Source organism: Charadrius vociferus, unplaced genomic scaffold (genome assembly GCF_000708025.1).
Source record: "Charadrius vociferus isolate BGI_N301 unplaced genomic scaffold, ASM70802v2 scaffold601, whole genome shotgun sequence".
NCBI lineage: Eukaryota > Metazoa > Chordata > Aves > Charadriiformes > Charadriidae > Charadrius > Charadrius vociferus.
The window spans coordinates 1-26,080 of NW_009646615.1; the positions used below are offsets into that span (position 1 = coordinate 1).

General features: G+C 38.7%; 1 protein-coding gene across 1 annotated transcript in view; it reads right to left on the reverse strand.

The window, feature by feature from the left end:
• Positions 1-14,234: 14,234 nt before the first annotated feature.
• NUDCD1 (NudC domain containing 1) overlaps positions 14,235-26,080 on the reverse strand; it is a 34,739-nt gene continuing 22,893 nt past the window's right edge. The window contains exons 6-9 of the mRNA XM_009887896.1: positions 25,622-25,766; positions 23,282-23,407; positions 17,823-17,982; positions 14,235-14,650 (exon numbers count right to left, since the gene is read on the reverse strand). Of these exons, the coding sequence (XP_009886198.1) occupies positions 14,358-14,650; positions 17,823-17,982; positions 23,282-23,407; positions 25,622-25,766 (724 nt within the window). The 3' untranslated portion in view covers positions 14,235-14,357. The remainder of the gene's footprint in view (positions 14,651-17,822; positions 17,983-23,281; positions 23,408-25,621; positions 25,767-26,080) is intronic.

A 26,080-nucleotide genomic window follows, 5' to 3' on the forward strand; every position in this document is an offset into this window, starting at 1 on the left:
CATAAATAGGAATCAATAAATCCTCTAGTTTAAACAGCCAACTGGCAAAACTAGAAAGTAGTGTAAAGCTGTAATTCATCCTACATATTAATCCTCAATAGGTGGTACCTAAGTCATTTCTATTTGTATATAGCCCTAAGTGTAGAAAGTACTTTACAGAGACACAGATCCCAAACAGCTGATGATGTGAAGTCCTGAACTTGCCAATGTTTACTTTCTGGCATGCAAGTGAAAATCAGACAAAAACCCTAGCAGGAAAAAAGAAGCAAGATCCATATGGAGAGTATGAATGGAACCAAGTAGTTGATGATTTATGTCACATTCTTAGCAGAAACAGCTTTCTACCCATATTGGATTTTGACCTATGTTTTCACACTGCTAACCTGAAGATTTCCAATGGATTTTGAGTCTTTACAGTTTGTTGTGGAGATCGCTGGGTTATTAAGTTCCTGGGCTTCAGGGCCAACAAGGCAGTTCAAAAAATCATGCTGGCTAGTGATGTCATAGGCAGAAAAAATAAGGCTGAAGCAACAAAGAACCTCTTTCAGCATCCCTACTTGCATTTAAGTTTTTACTGGCAGATCAAAACTCCTTGAATTTTGAGGGCATCACATCTTATTTGTGCCTTTTTTCCCCGTGACTTTCCCCTGACTTCCCTGTTTGATGATTTACAAGAACTGGCTGCCTCTGAGATGGAGCCAAACACATCCCTCTCTCTTGATTACAGTAAAATTCAGAACTCGGTATAGAACCCTGCTGTGACACTCAGCCTGGCTAAGCAAAACAAAACAGCTGTTTGCTGGCTAGCCCTTAGCCAGGAGGTGGCGTCTGGACAGGGGGACCACAGAGTATGTTTTCACAGGCAGGACAACTAAGAAATTGATGTAAAAGAACACGAATAGAGAGGGAAGTCTAAATGCCATTTCATACTATTTCATCTGCAGATAAATGTATCCTGTATCCCTTCCCCAAGAGAGAAACAAAAAAGTTACTATGCCAGATTATGTACACATGTAACTAAGTGTTTGTGAACACAAGTTACTGACAATCGCATCGTCAATGGATTTGGAGTAGAACCCATTCTTCACATGGATGTCTACTGTGTTTTCAGGTTTATAGGGTACTAGAGGTTCTACACAGTATTTCAACCAACAGGATGTGCCTGAGTAAACGTGGACTTGTTCTTGAAACTAATGCTGGTCTTGAGCATCAGAGATGTAGGGACATTTAGGGAGATTCACTGCAATATCACCAAAGAAGGTGTTTCACTATTATCTGAAGGTGTAGACACTTAGGAACTCGAAGTATCTGAGTGTATAGCCTTTATGCACCAAATGAAGCTATTCTTTCCTGGCCTGGGGTGGAGGGGAAGCAAAATAGTACATACTAGTGTATACAATCAGTGTGTGTTCAATAACAACAGCAAGCAGAACCAGCAGGCTGCTACTAATACACAAGTTGGTCTAGATTTCAAATCAGATGGGCATCTCCATGACACAGCTGGTGAGGGAGCCAACTAGGGAAGGCACCCTGCTGGACATGTTGTTTGCAAACAGAGAAGGACTTGTGGGGGATGTGACAGTTGGAGGCTGTCTTGGGCATAGCAATCACAAAATTATAGAGTTTTCCATTCTTGGAGAAGCAAGGAGGGGGATTAGTAGAACTGCCACCTCGGACTTCTGGAGGGCAGATTTTGTCCTGTTTAGGAGCTTGGTTGACAGAGTCCCTTGGGAAGCAGTACTAAAGGGCAAAGGAGTCCAGGAAGGCTGGACATATTTCAAGAAGGAAATAAAGGTGCAAGACCTGGCCATCCATATGTGCCAAAAGACGAGCCGGTGGATAAGAAGACTGTCCTGGCTGAATGGAGACCTTTGGCTGGAACTCAGGAAAAGAAGGAGAGTTTATGACCTTTGGAATAAGGGGCAGGCAACTCAGGAGGACTACAAGGATGTCATGAGGTTTTGCAGGGAGAAAATTATAAGGGCCAAAGCCCAACTGGAAGTTAATCTGGCTACTGCCATAAAAGACAATAAAAAGTGTTTCTATAAATACATTCACAACAAAAGGAGGACTAAGGAGAAATCTCCATCCATTATTGGATGAGGGAGGAAACACCGAGAAAGAATGAGGAAAAGGCTGAGGTACTTAATGCCTTCTTTGCCTCAGTCTTTAATAGTAAGATCAGTTGTTCTCCAGGCACCTCAGGTGTTCTCTACAGCTACCTGAAAGGAGGTTGTAGCTAGGTGGGGGTTGGTCTCTTCTCCCAAGTAACAGGCAATAGGACAAGAGGAAATGGCCTCAAGTTGCACCAGGGGAGGTTTAGATTGGATATTAGGAAAAATTTCTTCACTGAAAGGCTTATCAAACATTGGAACAGGCTGCCCAGGGAAGCAGTTGATTCACCATCCCTGGAGGTATTTAAAAGATGGGTAGATGTGGTGCTTAGGACATGGTTTAGTGGTGGACTTGGCAATATTAGATTAATGGTTGGACTTGATGATCTTAAAGGTCTTTTCCAACCTAAACAACTCTATGATCTCACTTACGCAACAGACTTTCTCAGTTTGAAATACATTATAGCATGGTCACAGTTCTGGCTCACAGAGATTTTCGGGACACCAGGACAATTTAATTTATAGTAAAACCAGGACAAAATTTTACATAGAAAGTCAGATTTTATAAAGCTGGTGCAATAAAATGAGTTACCTTGAAAAAAGCCTTGACAATTTCTACATCAAGGAATGATGTTTCAACAAGAATACAGAAAGAAATGAAAGGAAAACAAATAGGTATCTATGATGAGAACCATGGAGAGGGGAAAAAAGAGGAAAGACCCCTGAAAGAGAAGATAACTCTGAATTACCCTTTAACAGAGGGTCCTTGTGGCAAGAGCCCAGACAATTTCCAGTGAACGGAGCAACACACTGACAGTGCAAGACCACTCATTGTCTGTAAGGGCATGTTCCTGGACATCTTGCATGTTAGGGCTGCCAAGGTAAGAGAACGAAAAGGCATGATCAGGGCTGGAGAGGCAACATATGTAAAATTTAACAACTGGCAGCTCCCAAAGCTCATACGACAAAGCCTTCCACCGATGGCACCAGAACACCAGCTGGTGTGGGCTGTTACACACAGGTACAGCCGCTGCACTGCACCTTTCTTTCATTAAGAAGTCAGCATTCATTCCTCTGTCAAAGCTTTACTCATTCCTGCCACTGCAAGGAACACCATCCCCAATGGACCTACAGCTTCTCACAACAAACCCTCAGCCTCTTGCTCCCTTCCTGTGCATTTTGGGAGTGTAGTCGCATCAGTAGCTCTGTTGGTGTTGTTCACTGAGGGCAAGACTCTGGCCACAGTTCTTCACATGAAAACATTTCCTCCTAGAAGATAAAAATAAGAGTTATAGAAAACAATCCAACAAACCAGGGTAAAAACGCTCACTGATTTAATGTTCTAGTGCCCGGTTTGAATGCAAATACAGAGCAAACTTAGAAGCAGTAATAAAAGGTGAAGAACCATTCCCGAGCTTAACAGAAAATGGGAAACAGTTTAAAAAACAAGTTGAGGAACATGTGGATATAACACTAATTTCTTTCTTAAAATCTTCCTGCACTTTGAGTTAAATCAGCTATAAGTTATAAAATATAACCTATATAAAACTAAAGCCATTAAAAGTACAAACTTCTTGTCAGCATATTGGCTTGAAATAGAGTTTTCTCTGCAAAGGGATCAAAGAACTGTATTACCACGGATTCGCAGCAGCCAGGGTTATTCCTTTGTTAGAAAACAAACGCAGGGATGCTCAGACGGGGCACTTTCACTTGCTTCACTCATGTTTACTTTCTTGATGAGGGACGTTGACAGAGACAAGAGCTGATAAATCGCAGGCTGAGTGTTGCTTTCAGAGGTAGGACAGGAGCCGGTTCGCAGGAGGTGGCTCTGCTTTTGCTTTCAAGTGAGGCGCCAGCCCTGAGCGAGCCCCTGGGCTGCCTTTCTGCCTCAGCCCTGCGAGGCAGCCCAGGGCTGGGCAGACGTCCCCAGCATCCCTCCGCAGCATCCCTCCACACCTTCGGCTAGACCGACATCGGTCCTCCCGTGCTACATGAGAAAATAGTTTCACTGGTGGCTCATCAGTACACTTACTAAATTTGTTTGTTCAGATTACTGGAGACAGCGAATGCTGCCAGTTGTCAGTTAATTTTATTTAACTAAAATCTGATTGCATTTCCTTATAAGTTCAGGGATACCACTCTCACATTAATATGATGTGATTTTCAATATTCCCTTGGAGTAAATCTAAATAAACACTGTGACACATTATTACTGTTCACTATGTATGTTTCTTTTCTTTCTAGGAAAGCACAATATTAACAAGTCCAGCTCATGCAGGTTAGGGCACACAGCCCCTGTGAAATCTCAGCTGAAGTGAAAACACCATACTTCCACGCAGCTTTGTCTGGTCATACATGTTCTGTTACAGAGACAGCTGGAACACTCTCCATACAGCTCCCACCCCAGTGCTGTATGAACAATTTCAACATTTTCCCCAAGGGAGAACATTAGCCCCAATGGCAGAGTCGATCACATCCCTCGCAAGATGTTCAGAGAGGTTCGGTCACGGGATTTCAGGGAAAGCGGCCACCAGAGCACATCAGGCAGAAGGAATAATCAAGTTTTCAGCGTAGTTTTTTTCTGGCGCAAAGAGAAAACACAAATGTTGCACTAAAAATGCCCAAACATCATCTCAATGATCTTGTGACATGCCCCTGTTGCCATGGACCGGTGTCCTGAAGAGAGAACTCCAAACATCTTTGCTTTGAACTTACCTTTGGGCATTGCTTCCAGCACATTTCTGTTTCCAATAAAAGTTTGTTATTTCTGCCAAGACACAAAAGAAAGAAAGGAATCTTGTATAAAAAACTTACTTTCTTTTATAAAGGGAGAAAGTGTGTATTTTGAAGTCCATGAGTAAGAGTGATGGCTCTAAAGGAATTTTATAATTACTCTGCTTCTGTACTTAAAGAAGTTAATATTGATGTTAATAGAATATTTTTAGAGTCTAAGAAAAAAACCCGCAAACAGCAGGAAACATGTTTTCTAAGTAGCTCTACAGGGCAGCACAAATATATAAAAATAAACAATCTGCTTTTAATCTTATTCATATTTCAATCTTAAAAGAAGTCCGGACTTCTTTTTTTTTTTTTTTTTTTGTAAGTCCCTTTTAAGGGCTTTTTCTCTGAAATTTTAAGCTGGATGCTGGCTTGTTTTTTGTCTTTCAAATGTTTGCTTATTGATTCAGCTAGTTTCTTGAAGCACCAGCATGTGAACATCTGAACCCCAGCAAGCTCATATATACCAGTGCTTAGAGTTATTAATTTCCCTAAGCAGTACAGCCGTTTGTAACCCACCGCCATATGGCTCGCTTCTCTCCTCATCTTCTGTGCTCATTTTCATACATATAAACACATGATAATTTATTGAAAATATAATCTCAGCTTCCTCTGAGGGTTTTTCTCCATTGGTGGCAATCTCATAACCTGCTTCCTCTCAAGCATTCAAATGGGAAAATTTCAGCTTAAAAAGCAACGCACCCTCCTGCACCTGGCTTTTGAAGAGTTTCTCTGAATTTGGGCTCTGTGCTGTCGTCACAGGAACTCTAACCCACGCCACACTAAGGGCACAGAAGTTTCCTCCTTTAAAATAGAGAAAGCCCAGAAAGGACACGAAAGCAACACGGTTCAGCCGTGGTTCAGAAACAGGTACTGTCTCCCGGGAGCCGTCGGCACCAGACCTGCTCATTACCTGTCATGTTACACTTAAACTCATCTTCTAACAACTCCTCAATCCCATCTTTAACATAACCTAATCTGCCCCCTCTGCCAATGGGAACTTTTAGAGTTTATCTGCGTCCATAGATGGGGAAATCCTTCAGCAGACAATTCCACAGCCTCCTCCGGGCTGTTCATGCTTGGACAGACACCCCTGTCCTGAAGGCCAGGAGGGCTCAGGTTCGCCCGAAACGACACAAGGCAGAGGACTACAGCAAGGGGTGGTTGGGGAGTGTGGTTTTAACCCAGCACAATGGTATCCCCTACCCGAGCGGCAGAGACACCAAGAGCTGAGCGTCACCTGGTGGATGAGAAGGAAAACTGGAGCTGTGCCATTTCATAGCAGTGCCACCCCAAAGCCAGCACCCCAAAGCTGAGGGACCTGGGGCTGTGAATCGCAGAGCACTGCTGCCACTTTGCTCGTAGCAACCTACGAGGAATCATGTACCAAAAAGCAGTTGCTTAAGGGACATTATAAATGGAGAGACTGAGCTTTGGCCTGACCACTTTATTGCGTATTTTATATTTCAAACCCGACCACACACCCACCTTGCATTTCAGAGGAAAGTCCTGTGCAGATGGGCACAGTTGGACATTGCTGGTACACATACATTATTGTTTTAACTTCACACGGTCAGAATCTCTGCAGGGCCGTAGGGCAGCGTGGGATGGGTTCAGCATCCTGCTTCTTCCTAGGCTATCATCTTGCTCGGGAATGACGAGGGCTGATAAGCTTAAGAAACATGCAGGAACGGCAGGATCCAAGCAGCTGTGGTCCCTCTGCGCTGGCAGGTTGCTTTTAACAGGATGCTTTTAAAGCACCATGAAGTTCTCACTAGTCCTCTCTGGCCTCGTTGACTTTGAGCACTGCCTGTAGTCAGGAGGCAAAGCCCCACTTTCTCGGACAGCAGCACTCAAGACTTGCAAAGTGAACTTTTTTCTATAGGTTTCAAGAAATTTAGTTCATATAATATTGAGTAACCAACTGAAAATGAAATAATTATGAGAAGTGCTAATTATCTCCAGTTCTGAATTCATGTTCTCTTATAATTACCTACAGGTCTGTGAATAATTCCACTAGAAAATCTGACTTGTGGGGAATTCACTAATTATAAACATTAATCAACTCAAAGTCAAAAACACATAAACAGTTTGTCACGGTATAAATCAAATTTGGTATAGAAATGTATCTCCAAGAGCCTGCTTTGTGCTCTTTCCTTGCCGAGTAGATACTGCAGTCAGTTAGCAAGTTAACGCATTTCTGCTAGCATAGAAAAGAAAGATTTGTGAGGGGAGATAACCATGAAAGAGCCCTAAAATCTGCGTAGACACATCAGATGTGTTCACATCTGATAGGCAGCCCACAGCTCCCTTTCTTTGGGCACCTGAGACCTTCCAGTATGTCATGAAGCTCAAAGACTGTAGCTATGTAAACAGACACAGTGCACCTATTAAAAATAAGCTGACTTTGCTTTCTTCCACTTCCCAACGGAACAGCAAGCAGTTCAAGCAACTTGCAGGCTAATTTTTCTCTGAAACACAGACTGAGTCAGTGCCTGATACACTGATGTCCCCATGGCATTAAAACACACCAGGTTCAAACTTTGAGGATATTGCATCTGTTTTTTTAAAGCACATGAGAGATTTCTAAGAACAGAGAGAAAATGTTATTGATGTATTTCCCAGAAAAAACAGTGAAACAATAAAGCAGCCAAAGTTTTAGGGTTTTTTTTGCTTTTGTGTGAAAAGGCAGATTTTATCACAGATGTCACATTGGATCCAGAGAGGCTCAGAACTGCACTGCTAACAGCAGCCCGTACCTTTTTATTTAAATATCTTGTTAGCTATTACACTTGCGAGTTTTTCAGACAGCAGCGAGCACCTACATAGGGCGAGAAATGGCCCAAAGGGAGTAACGCCGATCACACCAGCACCCAGGCAGTTTTGCGGATGGCTCACCCTTGCTAAATACATATAAAATGGGAACAGAGGAAGTCTTGATCACACACGTTCTCCTTCTGATCGACCCAAGTGCTTTGAATTGAGTATTGCATATATCTTTAGGAGATTTTAAAAGGTAAACTGCATATATTTTATCTTGCCTAAACAAGCTTATTCTGCACACGTTCCTATGTTTTTACTCTTTTTAGAATCCAACGTTGCAACTCAAGAAAATGTCTTCACAGCATCAGTTTTTATTTCTGTTTAGATGGGCATCAGCTCTTCATCAAATCAAGAGCCAGTGTTCCTGGTCTCTTTACGACTAGACATATCCATCTTGTACCTCATGCCCATTTCTTAGATATCCCACGTGCAAGTCTAATTCAGTTATTCAGGAAATTCCAATAAATTGTTCAACCTTACATTACCATAAGGTACTCTATATTTATTAGAGGGGACACAGGGAACAGGGAGAATGAAGAGCTTCAAAGAAAAAAAATCATTAAAAGCCAATCAGTAGCAATTTCAGTGATAAAGTGAGTGAATTGGTATTCAGCGGATCTTATTTCTTTTCCCACTGAACCTCACTTGTTTTGATAAAAATAAATGCTTATTACTCCTGCATCATTTCTTCCAGCTTGAGGCATCTGCTCAGTACTTGGCCTCTGAGCTGTTTAAATTTGAGCATAATGCAATACTGAGGTATCATTTATTGAATCTTCAGCAGAGGAAAAACTCACAAGGTTCATAACTGATGTTTTCACATAAAGCAGTTATCATGACATTACAACACATTTATACCAGACTTACAGGTGTTTGCATTTTGATGTGGGTCAACACGTACAGGAAAACTCATTGCAAAACCAGTAGAAAAGAAAAACTAAAAACATAATACACATTCCAAAGATCCTTGGAATTAATAATGAAGATTTCTTCACATTCAAGAACTTATTCCCAAGCGTAAATCCATGTTTTAGCATACAGCAAAGTATTTCTACTTAAGGTCAGACTGCTGCCTTCCCAACAGACAGACTCATGAACCGCCAGTGCATTTTTGGAAAAGCTTCAGGTTATCGAGGAATCTCTCCTTTGCTGTCAGTAACATCAAAAGATTCTCCTCTCCTGAATCCACCCCATCTTCCCCAATACTTGAAGGCAGTATGAATACATACACGTGTGCGCATACATAGACGTACCTGAAAATACAAACGTATAAACACACACCTCTTGCACACTCAGAATGCAAGCGATGCATTAACAAAAGCTAGTGGATAAGGCATATTCATCACAGCACAATGACAGTGATGCTCTAAAATGATTCATTTTTTAAATTTGAGTTTCTTGCATTGTCCTTGACAATTCCTTGCCAGTGCCAATTTTATTAGATTGCAAAACCACACTGGGATTGTTTATATAGGAATTGTTGCCTACAGCATTAGATCAGTAAAGATGATGATATGTATTTTCCAGGTCTACATCTGCACTCGTTAATTATATCTATCATCAAAATTTAATCGATACCCAGCTACCATCTTTTGGTAAGCATCTTTTTTAAAAGAAAATAATTTTTCAGAAGTAGCTTAAACCTTTTTTAAAGAAACAAAATTACCTCAGCAGATACTTCTCCAAGCAAAATAGTACTAAATCTTGGTTTTGAAATTATTGCAATAGTCTTGACCAAACGATTTGGTTGATATTTGGTTTCTCTACCTCAAAGACTGCAGCTAAGTTACCTTTTGACCTTGCTGATCTTTATCCGTAGCACAAATGCAGATGGCTTGCACGGGGAGGAGGGGAAACAAATCTCCCCAGATTTCCAGAAAGCTGTTATGAATGGCATGTAAGATTTGGCTGCACAAAATTCTAAACCGAACTGCAGGAGCAGTTTGTAAAAGTAATCCTACCAGTCAAAGTGCAGTTGTTGGTACCTGATGCAGCTCATATTTGGGTATACAAAACCACAGCCCTTTTGCGACAAGGGGAGTTCCAATTCAGTTATGTGTATCCGCCCTACCCAGCAAGAAGATGGGATAAGATGAAACATCTAGGACCACTGACTCCGTTATCAGAGAGGTGACCATGCACATTTTAATTCTCCCACAGAATGAGGAAAATCTGGAAATAAGAATCAGAGGTTCATGATTGCCACTGTGATTATAACAATATGATTCATAGCAAGTGGTGATATGTAAATTTGGGGAATTAAGATTAACAGTTTAGCTCAAAACCCCCAAACCTATCTAAAGTATTTTATGTGGCACAATCAGCCAGCAATAAAAATTGTTATTACATGCAAATGTGTGACTGACTGCAGCCTTCAAGTTCATCTACTCTGCATAACAAGAATAGAAAATAAAAATTGACAGAAGGCAAGGAAATTCCAAAGTTATAGTGGTAATTATGTGCATTATTGAAACAAAGCACAGCAAACAAATAAAATATAAGCTTCAATATTAGCTCATACTCTCACAGGGTCTGTTCCGCTAACGAAGAACCACTTTTTTGACACAGGACATAAATACAGACCAAATCTTTTCTCTTCTCCTTCACCCTCCTGCAAAAAAGCACCCCTGGATTGAGGTAGGGGAAGAAAAAGGATGTGTAGATTTCTATTTCTCCATCTAAAAGAGTTTGTCCAGATCATGTGGGCCTCGTACACAACAAAGGCACAGGATGAGAGGATGAAGCGTCATACAATCATAGAATAGTTTGTGTTGGAAGGGACCTTTAAAGGTTATCTAGTCCAACTCCCCTGCCATGAGCAGAGCCATCTTCAACTAGAACAGGTTGCTCTGAGCCCCGTCCAACCTGACCTTGAATGTTTCCAGGGATGGGGCATCTGCTACCTCTCTAGGCAACCTGTTCCAGTGCCTCACCACCCTCAAAGTGAATTTTTTTTTCCTAATATCTATTCTAAATCTACCCTTTTCCAGTTTGACGCTATTAGCCCTCATCCTATCACTACACACTCTTGTAAAAAGTCCCTTTTCTGCTTCCTTGTAGCCCCCTTCAAATACTGAAAGGCTGCTATAAGGTCTCCATGGAGCCTTCTCTTCTCCAGGCTGAACAACCCTGACTCTCTCAGCCTGTCTTCATAGGAGAGGTGCTCCAGCCCTCTCATCATCTTTGTGGCCCTCCTCTGGACCCACTCCAACAGGTCCATGTCTTTCCTATGTTGGGGGCTCCAGAGCTGGATACAGTACTCCAGGTGGGGTCTCACCAGATCAGAGTAGAGGGGCAGAATCACCTCCTTTGACCCGCTGGCCACACTTGATGCAGCCCAGGATGTGGTTGGTTTTCTAGGCTGCAAGCGCACGCTGCCAGGACATATCCAGTTTTTCATCCACCAGGAACTCCCAAAGTCCTTCTCGGCAGGACTGCTCTCAATCCCTTCATCCCCCAGCCTGTACTGATACTGGGGGTTGCCCTTACCCACGTGCAGGACCTTGCACTTGGCCTTGTTGAAACTTATGAGGTTCACACGGGCCCAATGTGCACTTTTAGACAAGAACACACCTGAATACATATCAAGCCCCTCCAGTAACTACCTCTGTAAATTTGTATGCTGGTAGATATGGGACATGAAAACAAAAAAAACCCAACTGTACAGGGGTTTTCACAGAAATGAACAAGGAGTGCAATAGCGCATGTCTTGGCAACAGACGTGACCTTGCAGTGCAGACACCCATCAGCACTTTGCCCTAGCAGAAAGCTCCTTAACATAACAAGTTTTATTGTAAGGAATTTCTTGTTTCTATATTTCTATTTTGTTTCAGTAGCACAGGAAGGATGCAGGTTTTAAATGAACAGACGTCTTTTAAAATAATTTAAAAAAAAACCCCTTTATTAATAAATTTAAGATTTTCTCCATTTATTTAAACTTGTAGAATAATACATGATACATTCCAAATATGCAGCCAAGGAAAACACTGAAAAACAATATTAGAAATAAATAATGCAAGTCTGTAATAGCCAAATATTTTCTCAGAAATTCTGTAAACAGATTGTGATTGAGACCTCTCAGGAAGCAGTGTTTTAAAATGCAAGATTTCAAGAAATAAAATCCTAGAAAAACTGAAGTCTGGTTCTTGGAAAACCACCTCTTTTAAATATCCATTCTATACTTTGTAAAAGGCGTCATTAATACACTGAACAAAAAAGCCTTAAAATTAAGTGAACATGGAAATGGAAATGCTAACAGTAAGTGCCTCCCTGTGGCTTGCACCCATTTTATTGCACCCTTGCTGTGCAACAGTGTGCAAGGTTCCTCAAGGAAAGAGATCTTTCAAATAATATAATGTCCTTAACTCTCATAGAAAGCAAAATAAAAGAGAGACTATCTGACATATCCTTTCTGAGAACACCATGACCGCAAACAGGTGAGTAATATGGAAAAAGGGATGAAGCCCTTCCCTATGTTGAATTGTTCCCAGGAGCAAACAATAACTCCCTTGAAACACACATTTGGGGCAGAATGTGAGTTTTAGTCATGTTATAGTACAGCCTCTGAAGAGGTAACTATTTGACTTGACTTTGTCTTCTCTGTTGCAGAAGACAGCAGAAGTATGTTTCCAGATATCTAACCCAAAGCAAGGAGAATTTGACAAAGAATAGCTGAAATTCTCATGCATACTGAACCTTCCTGTAACAGACCTGACGTGACAAAAGCATGTTGCCCATCAATCCTTCAATCCCTCTCCATTCCACAAACATCATGTGTTCTTAACTCTGTGTTCCCAATGATTAAATCTCAGGTTACTTAGTAATATTAGTATAAATCACAAAGCACTGACTTTATGCTGCAAAGTAATCAACTACATAAAATCTTTTCTAAAGGACCTCTCCACGAATTCTACCACCTTGTTTGACATTATTGCCCAACAATGAAAATTTAGATGCAAAACAGTCATGAAACAGTAATACATTCACTGAGTCTTTTTAAAAAGCATTTCCAAAACAGTTTTAAAAAAATAGAATAAGAAGGGAAGGTTTGCAAATCAAGTCTGTTTTAACTTACCCAGATACAAGGAAAAACTTTTCAATATTGGATATACAATATAATACTGCTGTAAGGACAAGGAAAACCAGGTTCCCTGAAAAGCTACTGAATTTGAAGGGTTTTTTGCAAGCCACAACTGCTTGTCTCCCTCTTAAATTCTCGCTATATTATTTAATCATTTCACCAATACAAGTCTGGATAATTTACAGGAGAGTCAAAACAATCACAACTAAGAAACTGTCAGTCCATAAGAAAGGAACACTTATTTTCCTCTCAATAGATTCTTACAGAGGTCTGAAATAATATTAGAAGAGATGCAAACTATTAGGCCACTTGTGGTATTTGTGTCTAAGTACTTTGGTACCACGGATCACGGCAGCTTTCCTGCCAGTACACAATATATTGATTAGGCATTCTTTGCTTTGGAGTTATAAGCATACTATGAAAAAAAAAAAAACGCAGGGTGGAGCTGTCACAGCTGACCCTTTTTTGGTTTAACTGTAGTAACAATGTCAACTTAAAACAAGAAACACAAATCTTCAGATACAACTTTTCAACAAAACTAACCATGTCAGTTTGTTAAACAGGAGCCTCCTGGTGGCCTGTGTACTCTTACATTGCATACACCACATTTGGACTTGCGCATGGCGGGCAGAATGGTTAACTTGTAACACAGTATTTACAGCGGTATCTGAGGCAGAAGCAGCACTTCTGAGCCTCCCATCTCCAGTTACAATACAGGTGCTTTCTTGTGAGCCATTTTCTAATTGTAATTTAGTCACTTGAGATGAAGTACAATGTCAAGTGAAAATGACACAACTGAGAGTATAACTAGACTTTGACTAATACCATTCAATATGTAATCACCAGCTATACATTCACCCCTACTTTGCTTCAAGAAAAAGCTACTAAAAGCTATTCTAGTGTCTCTTAAAATGTGAACAGATTTCACTGCAGGCATGAGTAAGTCCCAAACCAACACTCTAAAATCTGCATACACAATGAAATTATTCGACTGGAATTAATTACCTGTATAAGGAACATTACACTCCATTCATTCCATTCACATTTCAATCAAACTACTGGGTATTGAAATATTAAATATTTTTTTGGTTAACAGTATTTGAATTTGGGATGATTTTTTTCTTTATGATACACACTACTTTGCACATCATATGCTTGTAACTCTAGGCTTTATTTTCTTTATCCGACTACTAATTTCATAGGTAAAGTGGCATTTAAAAACAGAAGGGAATTCTCAAAACTCAGAAGTATGGGAAACACAGTCATTTAGAAAAAACAATGCATAAATCTATTCACCTATGCAATACCAGCCTCTGACAATTGCTTTGAGAAAGCTGTTAGTGTAAAGACGTTTTCCCATAGCTTTGAAATAGCTCACTTCAGTGACAGCAAAGTTGAAAAACTTTCTCACTACCTTACAAATTCTAATGAAAAACGTTGATTACCCTGTAAAATATCTCCTTTTTAAACTTCAGCAAAATGTACTGAACTTCTCAGATCATTTACCTAGCCAGTTCTTTAACAAATTGTTAACCTAAACTACAGCAGAATATACTGAATAATTAATTTCCAGAGCTCACCTTTATTAAAAACAAGGTTTTTGTTGTGAGAACAAATAATCTCTCACTTGTAGCTTGAAAGCCTAAGATAGGATCGTTGGCTTCCAGGGTTGCTACTAGCTGCTTAGCAACCTGTCCTACTTGTCTTCCTTCCTTCCTGTTGTAGAGAACTGTGGACAGAGGAGTCGGCTGGCGATAGATGAAAACTCGCCGCAAGCACTCACAAAGAGCAGCGTAGGAGTAATCTGGAGCACAAGCCATGAATTTCTTGTCTTGCTTTGATGCTTGGACATAACCTGCATAGCCCAAAAAGACGTAGAAGGCAGAAGTAATATATTGGTTTCAACAGCACTTGAACTGGCTAAGACAAAATCAAGCTTAGCTTAAATAACATGCAATTAGTAACAAAAAAAGAACTAAGGAGACATATGCTGTTATTAAGTAAGGCAATAGGTTTTGGAGGTATGCATTAACCAATTTAATACCAATATACAATTCTTCTGTACATCTTCCTAAATGGTGTTTTTGATGCACATGTATGTACAGCTTACTATCATAAAGCAGAGGTCGACTTGTACTAGGTCAGGCTGGGATGGAGCTAATTTTCTTCACAGCAGACCATAAGGTGCTGTGTTTTGAATTTGTGACAAAAACAGTGTTGATACCACATGAGACTTTGGCTGTTGCTGAGCAGTGCTTGCGCATTGTCATGGTGGTCTCTCTTTCCAACTTCCCTCCCTGCCCTGGCAACAGGGACTGGGGCAACAGTGCACAAAAAGCTGGGAGGGGATACAACTGGGACAGCTGACCCAAATTGACCAAAGAGGTGTACCATGCCATATAATGTCATACCGAGAAATAAAAAGAGTGGAGGGGGAGGTTGTGGAGCCATTGCTCAGAGACTGGCTGGTCTACTTGAGGGAGGTGGGAATGATTGCCTTTGCATCACCTGTTTTTTTTTGTGTTTTTTTCTTCCTTTCTTCTTCCTCTTTACTCTGTTATTAAATTATCTTTATCTCAACCCATGAGCTTTCTTGCTTTTGCTCTCCCTATTCTCTGCCCTGTCCCACTGGCAGAATGGCAATAGGAAGAGCAAGCAGCTGTGTGGTGTTTAGGTGCCCACCAGGGCTAACCCAAAACAGTGCATTTTCATGCCTTGAGGGTGTTTTGGTTGGTTGGTTCTTTCCTAGAAAGAAAATGATAGTATTTTTTTCTTTTTTAATAAAAATAAAACGTCACTGTCCTCTATCTTTCTGGCTTACAGGTACAACCCTGTTAGGAGCAGGGGATTTATCTAGCAAAACATACCCAGACTAACGAATAGACAGTGAAAGATAGTGGCTTCTTCAGTAAACTGTAGCAAGAATGGGCAAGATCACTTCAAACAGCAGCAAATCATTAGAAGTTAGCAGCTAAAGGTCTATTCAAGACCAGTTGCTTTTTTTTTTTTTTTTTTTTCCCCTCAACAGAAGGCTCTTAGGACAGATACATGGAACAAAAAATTTGGTCCATTCAGTTTCCCTTTGGTTCCTTCCTTAGTTTCAGTTCAAGACCTGAACTGAAAAAAAAAAATTTTTCAATCATAATCTTTGTATAGCTTGTTAAAAACTAATTCCAAAAGTTTAATCAGAGGAAGAAGGAAATAGGGCTACTACCATTGCTTTGGTCAATATAATGAATACTGTAGGTTTTGGAAAATTAGCCTTTTAATCTAGAAAATACTGATTTTTACTGCTAGCTCTTGCAAAGTACTCTAAATTTGGTTGTAGATAAACAAGCAAATGACTTACATCATCTCTGGTACATAAAAGGTAAACTAGACTAGTACAGAAGTGTAAACTCCAATAAAATACTGTAAAATGATAGTACAATAGAGAAAAAGAAGTAGAGTTACAAGGTTGTTTTTTATCACCATAGGTACAAAAAGCTCAGATATCATAATTTCCTTCCTGTTATTTTCAAAACAATAGAAACACATTCTTGGAACAGCACTACAAAGTCAGCATAGAAACTTGAAACTAACAGTTATTTGAAAAAACATCTTAATCCTTGTCATCCACTTTTTTCCCCAGCATAATGACATTTGAAATGACTAAACAAAGAACAAATTGTGAAATTAATATCTTTTGTTAGAGGACTTTGTTAAGATGCTTACAGCTTAATTTGATCTTAAGTTAAAATAACAGGCCATTAAAAAATCATTCATATTAGAAAACTAAATAAATTGCAAAAACTCAGAACAAAGCCAATTATGTGTTATGGTAACCTATGTAAGCTCTCTAAAGCAGCTTATTAGCTTATCTCCCCTTTCACTTTGGACCCAGAGTGGTGCGGTCAAACAACTGTATTTGGGGGTGGGAGGAAGGGATTAAACTGTCACACTCCTACCATTACTGAAGGAACGGGTCTACTGAACATCTGGAGGACATGAAGACTATAGTTGTCACAGAGAAACTAAATTCTGTACCAGAATAAATTTAATGAAAATTGTTTTATCTGTTTCTTACTTGATAGGTACAATAGTGGGCTATGTGGACTATCCCATTTGATCTGATACGGCAATTCTTACCCGTGCATCCATATTTTTCAACATACTTTCTGCTTCTGAGATTTAGGATTCTGTTTCCAACAGTGACTAAAACCAAATTCTTAGTCCCGAGTACAAGAATACAGCGATAACTAATGATTCTTCACAATCACATTTTTTACTTTTCTGGCAGTCTAATTTCACAACAGTCAGGGGCTTCTTGAGCCAAAGTTGGCGCAGTTATACTCTTGATTGATTTTTCCTATCACAATGACTTTTTATTTAATTTTCTTTTCAAATTCATGAAAACTTCCCATGTCCAAAAAGTTTGGCAGCAGAGAGTTCCACAGCTTAAATGCAAATATGTGAAGTATTTCTTTTAGCTTCTTTTGAACCTACTACGTACCAGCATCATTTGATGCTCCTAGCTCTTATATATAGCCACTCCTAGCTCTTATAACAGAAGAAACAGAACAACCAATTCCAATTCTTCAGGCTTGTCACATGGGACAATGAGATAGGAAAATTCTAAATGTAACTTATTTAAAATATCTTACCATAAGCATATATACATCTAGACATGTCATTAATTAACTGCAGCTGTTTCCCTGATGATTTCTGTGTGAGTGGTAAGGTGTTGCTTGTGCTTTTAAGTCTTTAATTCTAGTTCACTTATCCAAGGCACTCTCCTTTTTACTCTGCAGTACTGTGCTTGCATCCTGTATGTGCTCTGAAAAGGCTTCTTTTCCGCCCAAGGCATAAACATTTTATTTCTCGTGTTCCAATATTTCTAAAATTAAGCTAGCATGCTGCTATGGACAGAATTATAATACCTTTCAATTCAAATTTAATTAAGTGAAATATCAACAGAAGCCATACTAAAAGTATTCAGGTAGAAAAGTCTCAGATAGAGGAGTGTGACAAACAAGATAATTTCCTACCTAAAGCGTTAAAAGTTGCAATGTGTTCCCACATGTTCTCTGGTTGGTCAGAGTGGGGCTGCCAGAGAAGAGCATCAACATCATGCCTCAAGCAAAAACACGGCATTTCTCTGGGATCCACAACAACTGAGAAAAGATACTGGTTGCTTCCAAGATTAATCTGAAAACAAAACAAATACAAAATACTGATTTAAAACACAAATAGCAGATTCTGTCCCGCATACTGCCAAACTTAGATGATCAACAGCTTAATGTTTGTTAGTTGACAAAATGTTTGAATACATCATGCTGCATCCCACTGATCAACAGCTCAATACACTACAGGTAGCTAACACATTTCAAGCAGATTCAATTAAGTTTCTTACAATAATATTTAGGGAAACATTATTTCCAGTACACAAGCAAGTGGGAATATATGTTTTGTGTAGAAATAATTTTCTAGGATAGAGGATTCTAACCTACAACTTCTGACGTTAGGAAAAGATTCTCTCTAAGTAAACATGTGTGATCTTCTGCAGTGCCAGCAGGGAAGGAAATACTGTCCCTCTGCAGTAAAGGTTGGTAAGCAGTGGAACAAGGATTAGTTAGAATACTGAAATTATGACATGTCAACAATTTTTCATTTACTCACTATAAATAATTGCTGAATTTCAGATAAGCAGACTCTTCATCAAATATGTCTAGATCACCAAAAACATTCAATAACCATTTCTCTTCACAAGGAACGATCAATTACATAAGACAAGAGGGGCATATCCTGCTACCTGAATAAACAATAGTAAGAAAACAATAAAACAACAGATCTTTTGAGTTTGCTATGTGAAGCCTTCTAAAAGAAGTTAATAACGATGGTTTTAATGTAGCATTATGACTAGCAAATGCTCAAAGAGGACAGAACAATCTGTTCCCTTAAGGTCTATCAAGAAAGAACACTCCAGAATTCCTGTTTGTACATTGTTCACGTTACTTGAAAAAATGTATTTGATGAACAAATACGTTTGAACTATTTTTTATATCCAGAAGCTATGTCTGCAACGACAACATGCAGGATTACACCCTAATACATGGTATGATATAGGGGAGTCTCTGCTCTGGCACCTGGAGCACCTCCTCCTTCTCTGACCTTGGCATTTGCAGGGATGATTCTCTCACATTTTTCTCACTCCTCTCACTGCTGCTGCAGAGCATTTTTTTACCCTTTCTTAAATATGTTTTCCCTGAAGGGACTTCAGCACCCCGGATGGGCTAAGCTGTGTCCTACAGTGGGTCCCTGGAGCTGTTTGGAACCAGCAGTGTCTGGCACAGGGCAGCCCCAGACTCTTCTTGCAGAGGCCACCCCTGCAGCTCGCCGCGCTGCCAACACCTTGACATGGACACCCAATACAGCTCTACAAGCTGTGGCACTATGTATAAGTGTCTCCTCTTTCTTATTATGATATCTCAAACAACTGACAGAAATATGCATCTTTCAGATGGATAACAGACGGAGCACTCTTCCCATCTATAGCTCCTTTCATTATGTATCAGTCCCTTAGCTAAGGGAGAGGGTTGGACTCTGAGTAATCAACTTTCATGAAACTTCTTTGAACTGAGGAAGTAGTTTCACAGAGAATCAAAAAACTGCACAAGTGTTTACAACACCACAGTAAAATCCCAAAAGCTACAAAAGTAGCTTTGAAGTCACCAGCAATCACCCTTTTCAGCCAAAGGTACAACAGTGTATAAATTAAATTATTTGCATAGGACGAGAAGTAAGCCTTACAGCACACATCACTGAGTAATTTGTGGATGTCTTTCAACAGCAGCTACACATACTTTTAAGGGTCAAGCGCTTAGTATTTTGTAAATCCCTTATCTAGTAAAGCACACATCAACATTTAAAAAATATATTCTTTTAGAAGTATGGTGTCAGGAATGCGATAGCTTTACAAACACCAAGATTTTGGTTTTAATAAAAATAAACATCTGTAGTTACGTAAAACAAACCCCAAAACTCCCAACATGCATTTTGATTCTACAGGTGTCTTAACGATAATGTTATTACATATATGATAAATACAAGTGTTACGTTACTTAGCTATTGTTAAGTTTTACATCACAAATGGCATTGGAAAGACTAAAGGAATTAAGGTTTCTTCCCAGGTTTCAGTAAGTTTGGGGAACATGTAGAGAAATATTTTAAATGTACAGCACCTCAGTAAAGTAATTCTGAACTTTGATTACTTTTTTCCCCCAGAAGTAATTGACAGTGTTTTGAAAAACCCAGCAAATTTTATTTAAGCTGGGTTAGTTGCCTATTTTACATGAAACAGAGATACAGATCACTTGGGAAGACAAATGCAAAAAACAATGTTTTGTGAGGGTTGTCAGAACATGAAAAACTCAACTGCAATAAAGAACCATTCAAACCTGAAGCAGTTATTCAGGCAAAGTATCCAAAACCAGAAAAGCTCTTGAGGAAGCCCTTGCCTCTTCTCTTGTCTATCACCAGTAGAGCATCTCCACTCCAATGGGCATGCACAAATACATGACATGCCTCCCACACTGCTGTGGCTCAGATGTAAGTAAGCATGATGTATTTCACAGAATGACACGCTGTTTTAGTTAACAGATGTCATTGTGGCACCTACTGAGAAGGCAGACTCATCCTTCCACGTAGGCATATGAGCAAGGAAAGAGATTTAGCTATTCAAAGACCTAAGTTTACATAGTCCATTTCCTATTTTCTCCTGGATACACACTCGGAATACTCTCTTCTTTTGTATCTAAAATAAGGAGTGTCTTGCCTTAAACAAGCAGCATCTCCTCCCTTAAGCCATCCCAATTTTCCTAAGTATCGGGATGCCTGGGTTTCCCTACGGCAAGCACACAACTCCACTTTGTACTTCAGGCATCTTCCAGCATTTTTTCAACTACTAATTGTTGTGCGTTTTATCATATATGCCTGCAACTGATTTTAACAGGATGCATAATACAAAATTTAAGCATATGGTGGTATATGTATTAATCTATATAAATACACAAGGCAAACTTTATGTTGCAAACGCTACAGCAAGCAGATCCAAAAACAAGGCAGTATTTTTAGGTAGTCCATACTTCACCTGACCAAAGCCCCTCCCCTCCACAGCAAAAAACGTTGTCCAGCATGTACCTCTGGTTTCTGATGGCTTGGAAACACAACACACTGGAGTTTAGGCCACCATTAACCTAACTTAAAGAATGTATGTTAATAAAGCAAATGTTTCTGTACAGGAGAAACTGAGTAAGTGCATTTGAGCTAGACGAGACAAACATCATTTTGCCACACAAGAACAGGCCAGTACAGTGATATATTTGACAAAGATTGCCTGGCTGTCAAACCTCTTTATCTCAGCTGGATCGTTGCCATTGAAATGCACAAGAAAACGTCAAGAAAAATAGAATCAAGTCTCTTTACAGAACAGACATCATTACATCACCAATGTTTTATATCCTTAAATTACAATTCAATGTGGGAAATGTTCCTATATAAATATTTCATGGCCTTAAATTCTCTAAGATTCTGGACACACATTTCACAAAGTTCTCTCCAACTTAAGAGCAAAAAGACATATACAACTGTATACTACTCATGATGATTTACTACAAAGGTGAAAAGCTGCCATCAGCCACTTTTGGAGGAATAGGTCCCTGAATTGCTAAAAAACCGCCCACACCCTCAATTTGAAAGAAGAACTAAATCAAAGTGAAAATATATTCCTGTATAGTGAAAAATCTACTCAAATATTCATGTTCCTGTGTCCTCCAACAAGGAGGAAAAACACAAGATAAGTGAAGTTGGAAGGGACTTCTGGAGATAGTGTAGTCCAATCCTCCCTGTTCAAAGCAGGACCTGCTACTACATGAAAATTTCCTACCTACAGTAATTATCCTTGCTTTAAAGGACAATAATGCTTCAAATACATTAGACTTCGGATTACTTTTATGCTACCTATTTTTAAGAGCTCTTTACAAACACCCTGAAGTTTAAACTTGCTCCACAATGTCTTGCTGCCTGCTATAAAGCAGTATACATCAGATCTGTCTTTCTTGATCCCATAATATCATATTCCTCCCAGTCTGTGAAAAGTCTCTGGGGCACAAACAGCTTATCCTTCAGGGCAAGAAGCAGTAGTTTAGGCTAAGTTATTTAGAACTTTATCCAGTGCGGTCTCAAAACCTCAAGGACAGAGGCTGCACAACCTTACTAGGCAACCCGATCCATGCTACAATCATGGTGTAAAAGTTTTTCCTTCCCTCCAGTTTGAACCTCATTTCTACTTATGCCTGCTGTCTCTTGTTCTCTTAGCATGCATCACTGGATAGCTAAAATACATTTACACTAAGCTGCTATAAAATGACCTCCTACCCGTTACAGACTTAATATCTTCTGACAAACGTTACCTATCACACTGTATCCACAAAACAGGTGACTTTCTTGGAGGAGCATGCTAGCCTTTAGAGTTAATCTTTTTTTTCTTTGGCAGCACAGATGTATGTATGTATATATAGGCACATATACACACCCACACACAGACATACACATATGTATCTGTACTGCCAAAGGGAAAAAAGATATAGATTTTTTTTTTTAAAAAAGACCCCAACAGACCAAGATCTGTAAGGCAAAGACTTAAGACTTCTTTTGAGAAGCTCTTAAGAGCTTTTCTGAGGAAATGGGAAATTATGAACTGATTCAAAATCTCATAGAATAGCTATGACACTTTCTGTGCGGAACAGGTTATCCTCTATGTACTTTGTGTGACACAAGGCAGTGACAAGGTGCAACACTAATGTTTATTACAAGCTTAGTAGAGACATCTTGAAAAAACCCATCATCCCAAAATCCTAAGACAACAACTTAATCTGTGATACTTCCATATGGCTATTTTGTCTCCTGCTTTAGCTAATGGACAGATCAAGTCCTAACTTGCTGTTAGTCAAGGTTGCTTACAACCCAGATCAAGCCTCCTATTGAAACATTTTGCTTGCAATCTGTTATTTCCAGTGTGATTGGCAAACAAGCATCATCAAGCAACCTATGCTCCAGCTCCTTAGTAAAAAAGGTCAACTTTCTACCAGGCCATCTGAAAAGCTACCAAGAAAAATGCAAGCTAAAGAATCTAGAAGAATTTTATGCCACTAAAAAGACCCATTTCTTATCATTATTCTGACATAAATTTGCTTTTTCAAATGGCTCACTTGTGAAAGTATATATATATATTTTAAATTAGAATAAAAGAAGCCTTGTTTTTACATTAAAATGACATTGAAGAACACATATTGGTTGATAATTTCTGTTGCTACTGTGATTTTACATTATGGAAGACATTTATGTGGTTCCAAGAGTTTGCACAGATTTTTGTTCTGATAATAGAATTCAACTTGCATATCATAAAAAAATGTTTAAAAATATTTCTGAAATAATTTGCAGCACTTACTACATGAGTGACTTTCAAGGTATCACCATCAAATCTGCACAAGCTTGCACTGTCTTCAAGAAAAGCATCACATTCTTCTAACTCTTGTGCATTACAAGGTGGGTTTTCCTTTTCAGGGTTTGGATTCTGAAATAAAAAACCAATGAACTACACTGAAAATCCAAGCTACTGAATATGTATATACAGAAATCCCATTTCATAATAAAAAAAGTTCAACAGAAGAGGAAGAACCACTTGCATATCCTTACACACTTAAAGATCAAGATATTATGTACTTACCGAAGCTGAATAGAATCATTTCTGTTGTGGAGGATAGCATTAGTGGTAGGTACAACAAAATCCATTTCAGTTTAAGGAAAGGTACATAACCCACTAAAACATGAACAATAAATTCCCTTCTGTAAGTAGCAAAAGTATACCTCCCTGAAAACCTACACAGGTTTAGTAAATCTACATCAGTGTCAGATTCTTTCAGATTGCCATCGGAAATGCTATTAAAAAAAAATGCATTAATTTATGTGGCAAGAAGCTCTAAATACATGCCTCCTTTTAGCTTTGCTAATAATTATTTAAATTTAGTAATGTTGTTATGCATATTTTTCAATACATTCAAAACAAGAAAAAACATATATAGTTTTTGACATGCTACAAGTCAAAGAAAGGAAAAAAATATCACTTTCACTAGTAATTTGAGAGCAAGATATAATACTACTGCATACAGAAACAGCCTACTTCTGCTAATGACATCTTCCTTAGATAATTTTAAAAAAAAATCTAGCTACATTACCTTTGTGATACATTTAAAGAATTAATTCATCATAATAGAAAAGGACCTTTATTAAACAGAAGGCAAAAATATATACTTCCTCATTAAGTATGAATTAACATTGCTTCCTGCACAGAAAAGACACCAGCTTGACAACTAATATCTGAAAGTTGAGGCCAAACAGAATGTGTAAGGAAAGATTAGACAGGGCATTAAGGGAATTCATCTGACATGGAGGAGTTCTTGAGCTCCTGCACGCATTTCTTCATTTCAGCTGATTATTAAGAACTTTCATTTTGGTACAGTCCACAAAGTGAAGGAGATCAGCACAATTTTTTTTAAGTGATGAGAAAGAAATGTCCTTAAAGAACAGAAACCAGGAAAAATTAATATATTGCAGGGTAATGCACAAGACTTAAAGCATAGTATCTGTCTCTTTAAAGGCTAGACTTTGGGGTTCACCTCTCCTCTATTAAGCATTCTTGATGGCCTCTACTTTTTTATGAGGTGGCTTCTAGAAAAACCTTCCAGGTAAAAATCATTATCATAAGCAATTGAGATGATCCAAAAGAATCCATGCCTTTATTATACATATGTAGCTAAAGTTGCAGTATAACAAAATACTTAAAAGTCATTTAAATGAACAGTTACCTAGAAAAAAAGGGAAAGATATTTTTTTTTAACACTATCATTATTGCACCTAAGCTGAAAAGTTGTGACAAAAAAGAAAAAAAAATATCATCATTTTAAGCTTAGTATGAGTTACAAAAGAAAAGAAATTCGAAGTTCCCAATAAAACTATGGTCAAAAGATGTACTACATCTTGCCTACAAATGGGGGGGGGGGCTGGGTATCGAGGAGGGAAATCAATTTAAGCACTAAACAGGATTTATTTTAGTAACACTTTACAGCCTTATTAAAAAAACGTAATAATCCAAAACTAATATATGAAGACCCATAGGGAGTCAGACTTCACAAATTTTAGATGAGATGCCACTTTCTAATTAAAAAAAAAAGGGGGAAGTATCAAGCAAACAGCAGTAAAAATTACATTTTATTTTAAGTAGACTCCCTGTATAACAATAATGCCAGAAAGTTCATCAGTCATGCTTACGCTTGCCTAAATATTCCTTTTAAAAATGCCATGTACAGTGACAGTCAATATAAGTACAGTATCCCTAGAAGTACAGTATAAAAGTGTTGCTAACCTACTGATAGAAACAGACATCTTTCAAAATTACTTAAATCAACTGCTTTAAAACAAACTGCCTTATGGTAAGTGGTGGGAACAAAATTTATCTTCAATGTTAAATCAGACTTCTGTTTCAGTGCACAGATGCTATCGTGTAAGGTAAATTCAGTCCCCCACGAAGATGGTATTACTGTTCAGAGTATATTCACAACTCTAGTGCCATTCATTTGTTAACAGTTTCAGTTAAAAATGAATGTACAGTGAGGATTCAGAATAGTACATGAACTGGTGAGCTGTGTCAATGAAGTGCGAATTAGGATATCAAGAAAAGACAACATGCAACTGTACAAGAATTTTAAATGTTTTATTTTCAACTCCTTACCATTACTTCAGAGGTAAGATGCATCAGGCTTTCAGTTATTTCAGAGCATTGGGAAGAGTCCATAATGAATTCCCCTCTTGTGTCACCAATTATTAGCTCTGGCCACCGGGGTCCCTCGTTTTTCTTCATTAGAGAAATTTCCAAGCTAAAATGGAAATAGAAGACAAACAGTAGTACTGCATCCATTTCTCAGATTAGTCAAAAAGCTCTAAATGTAGATTTTAGCACTTCTCCTCTCCAAACTGAATTAATAATGAAATCACGTAAGAGAAACCATTAGCATTCAATTTATAAAATAAACTATTCTAATGGGAAGTATTCTAAAGGAAAACAGACTAAGGACATGTGATTTCTAAAAGCCTAAGAATAAAAAGTATGTATTCATGTAAGCGACCTCAGAGTTTTCAATGTAAATGCAGCTTCCCCTGAAGCAGTCTTATTACAATATTTTAAATACCA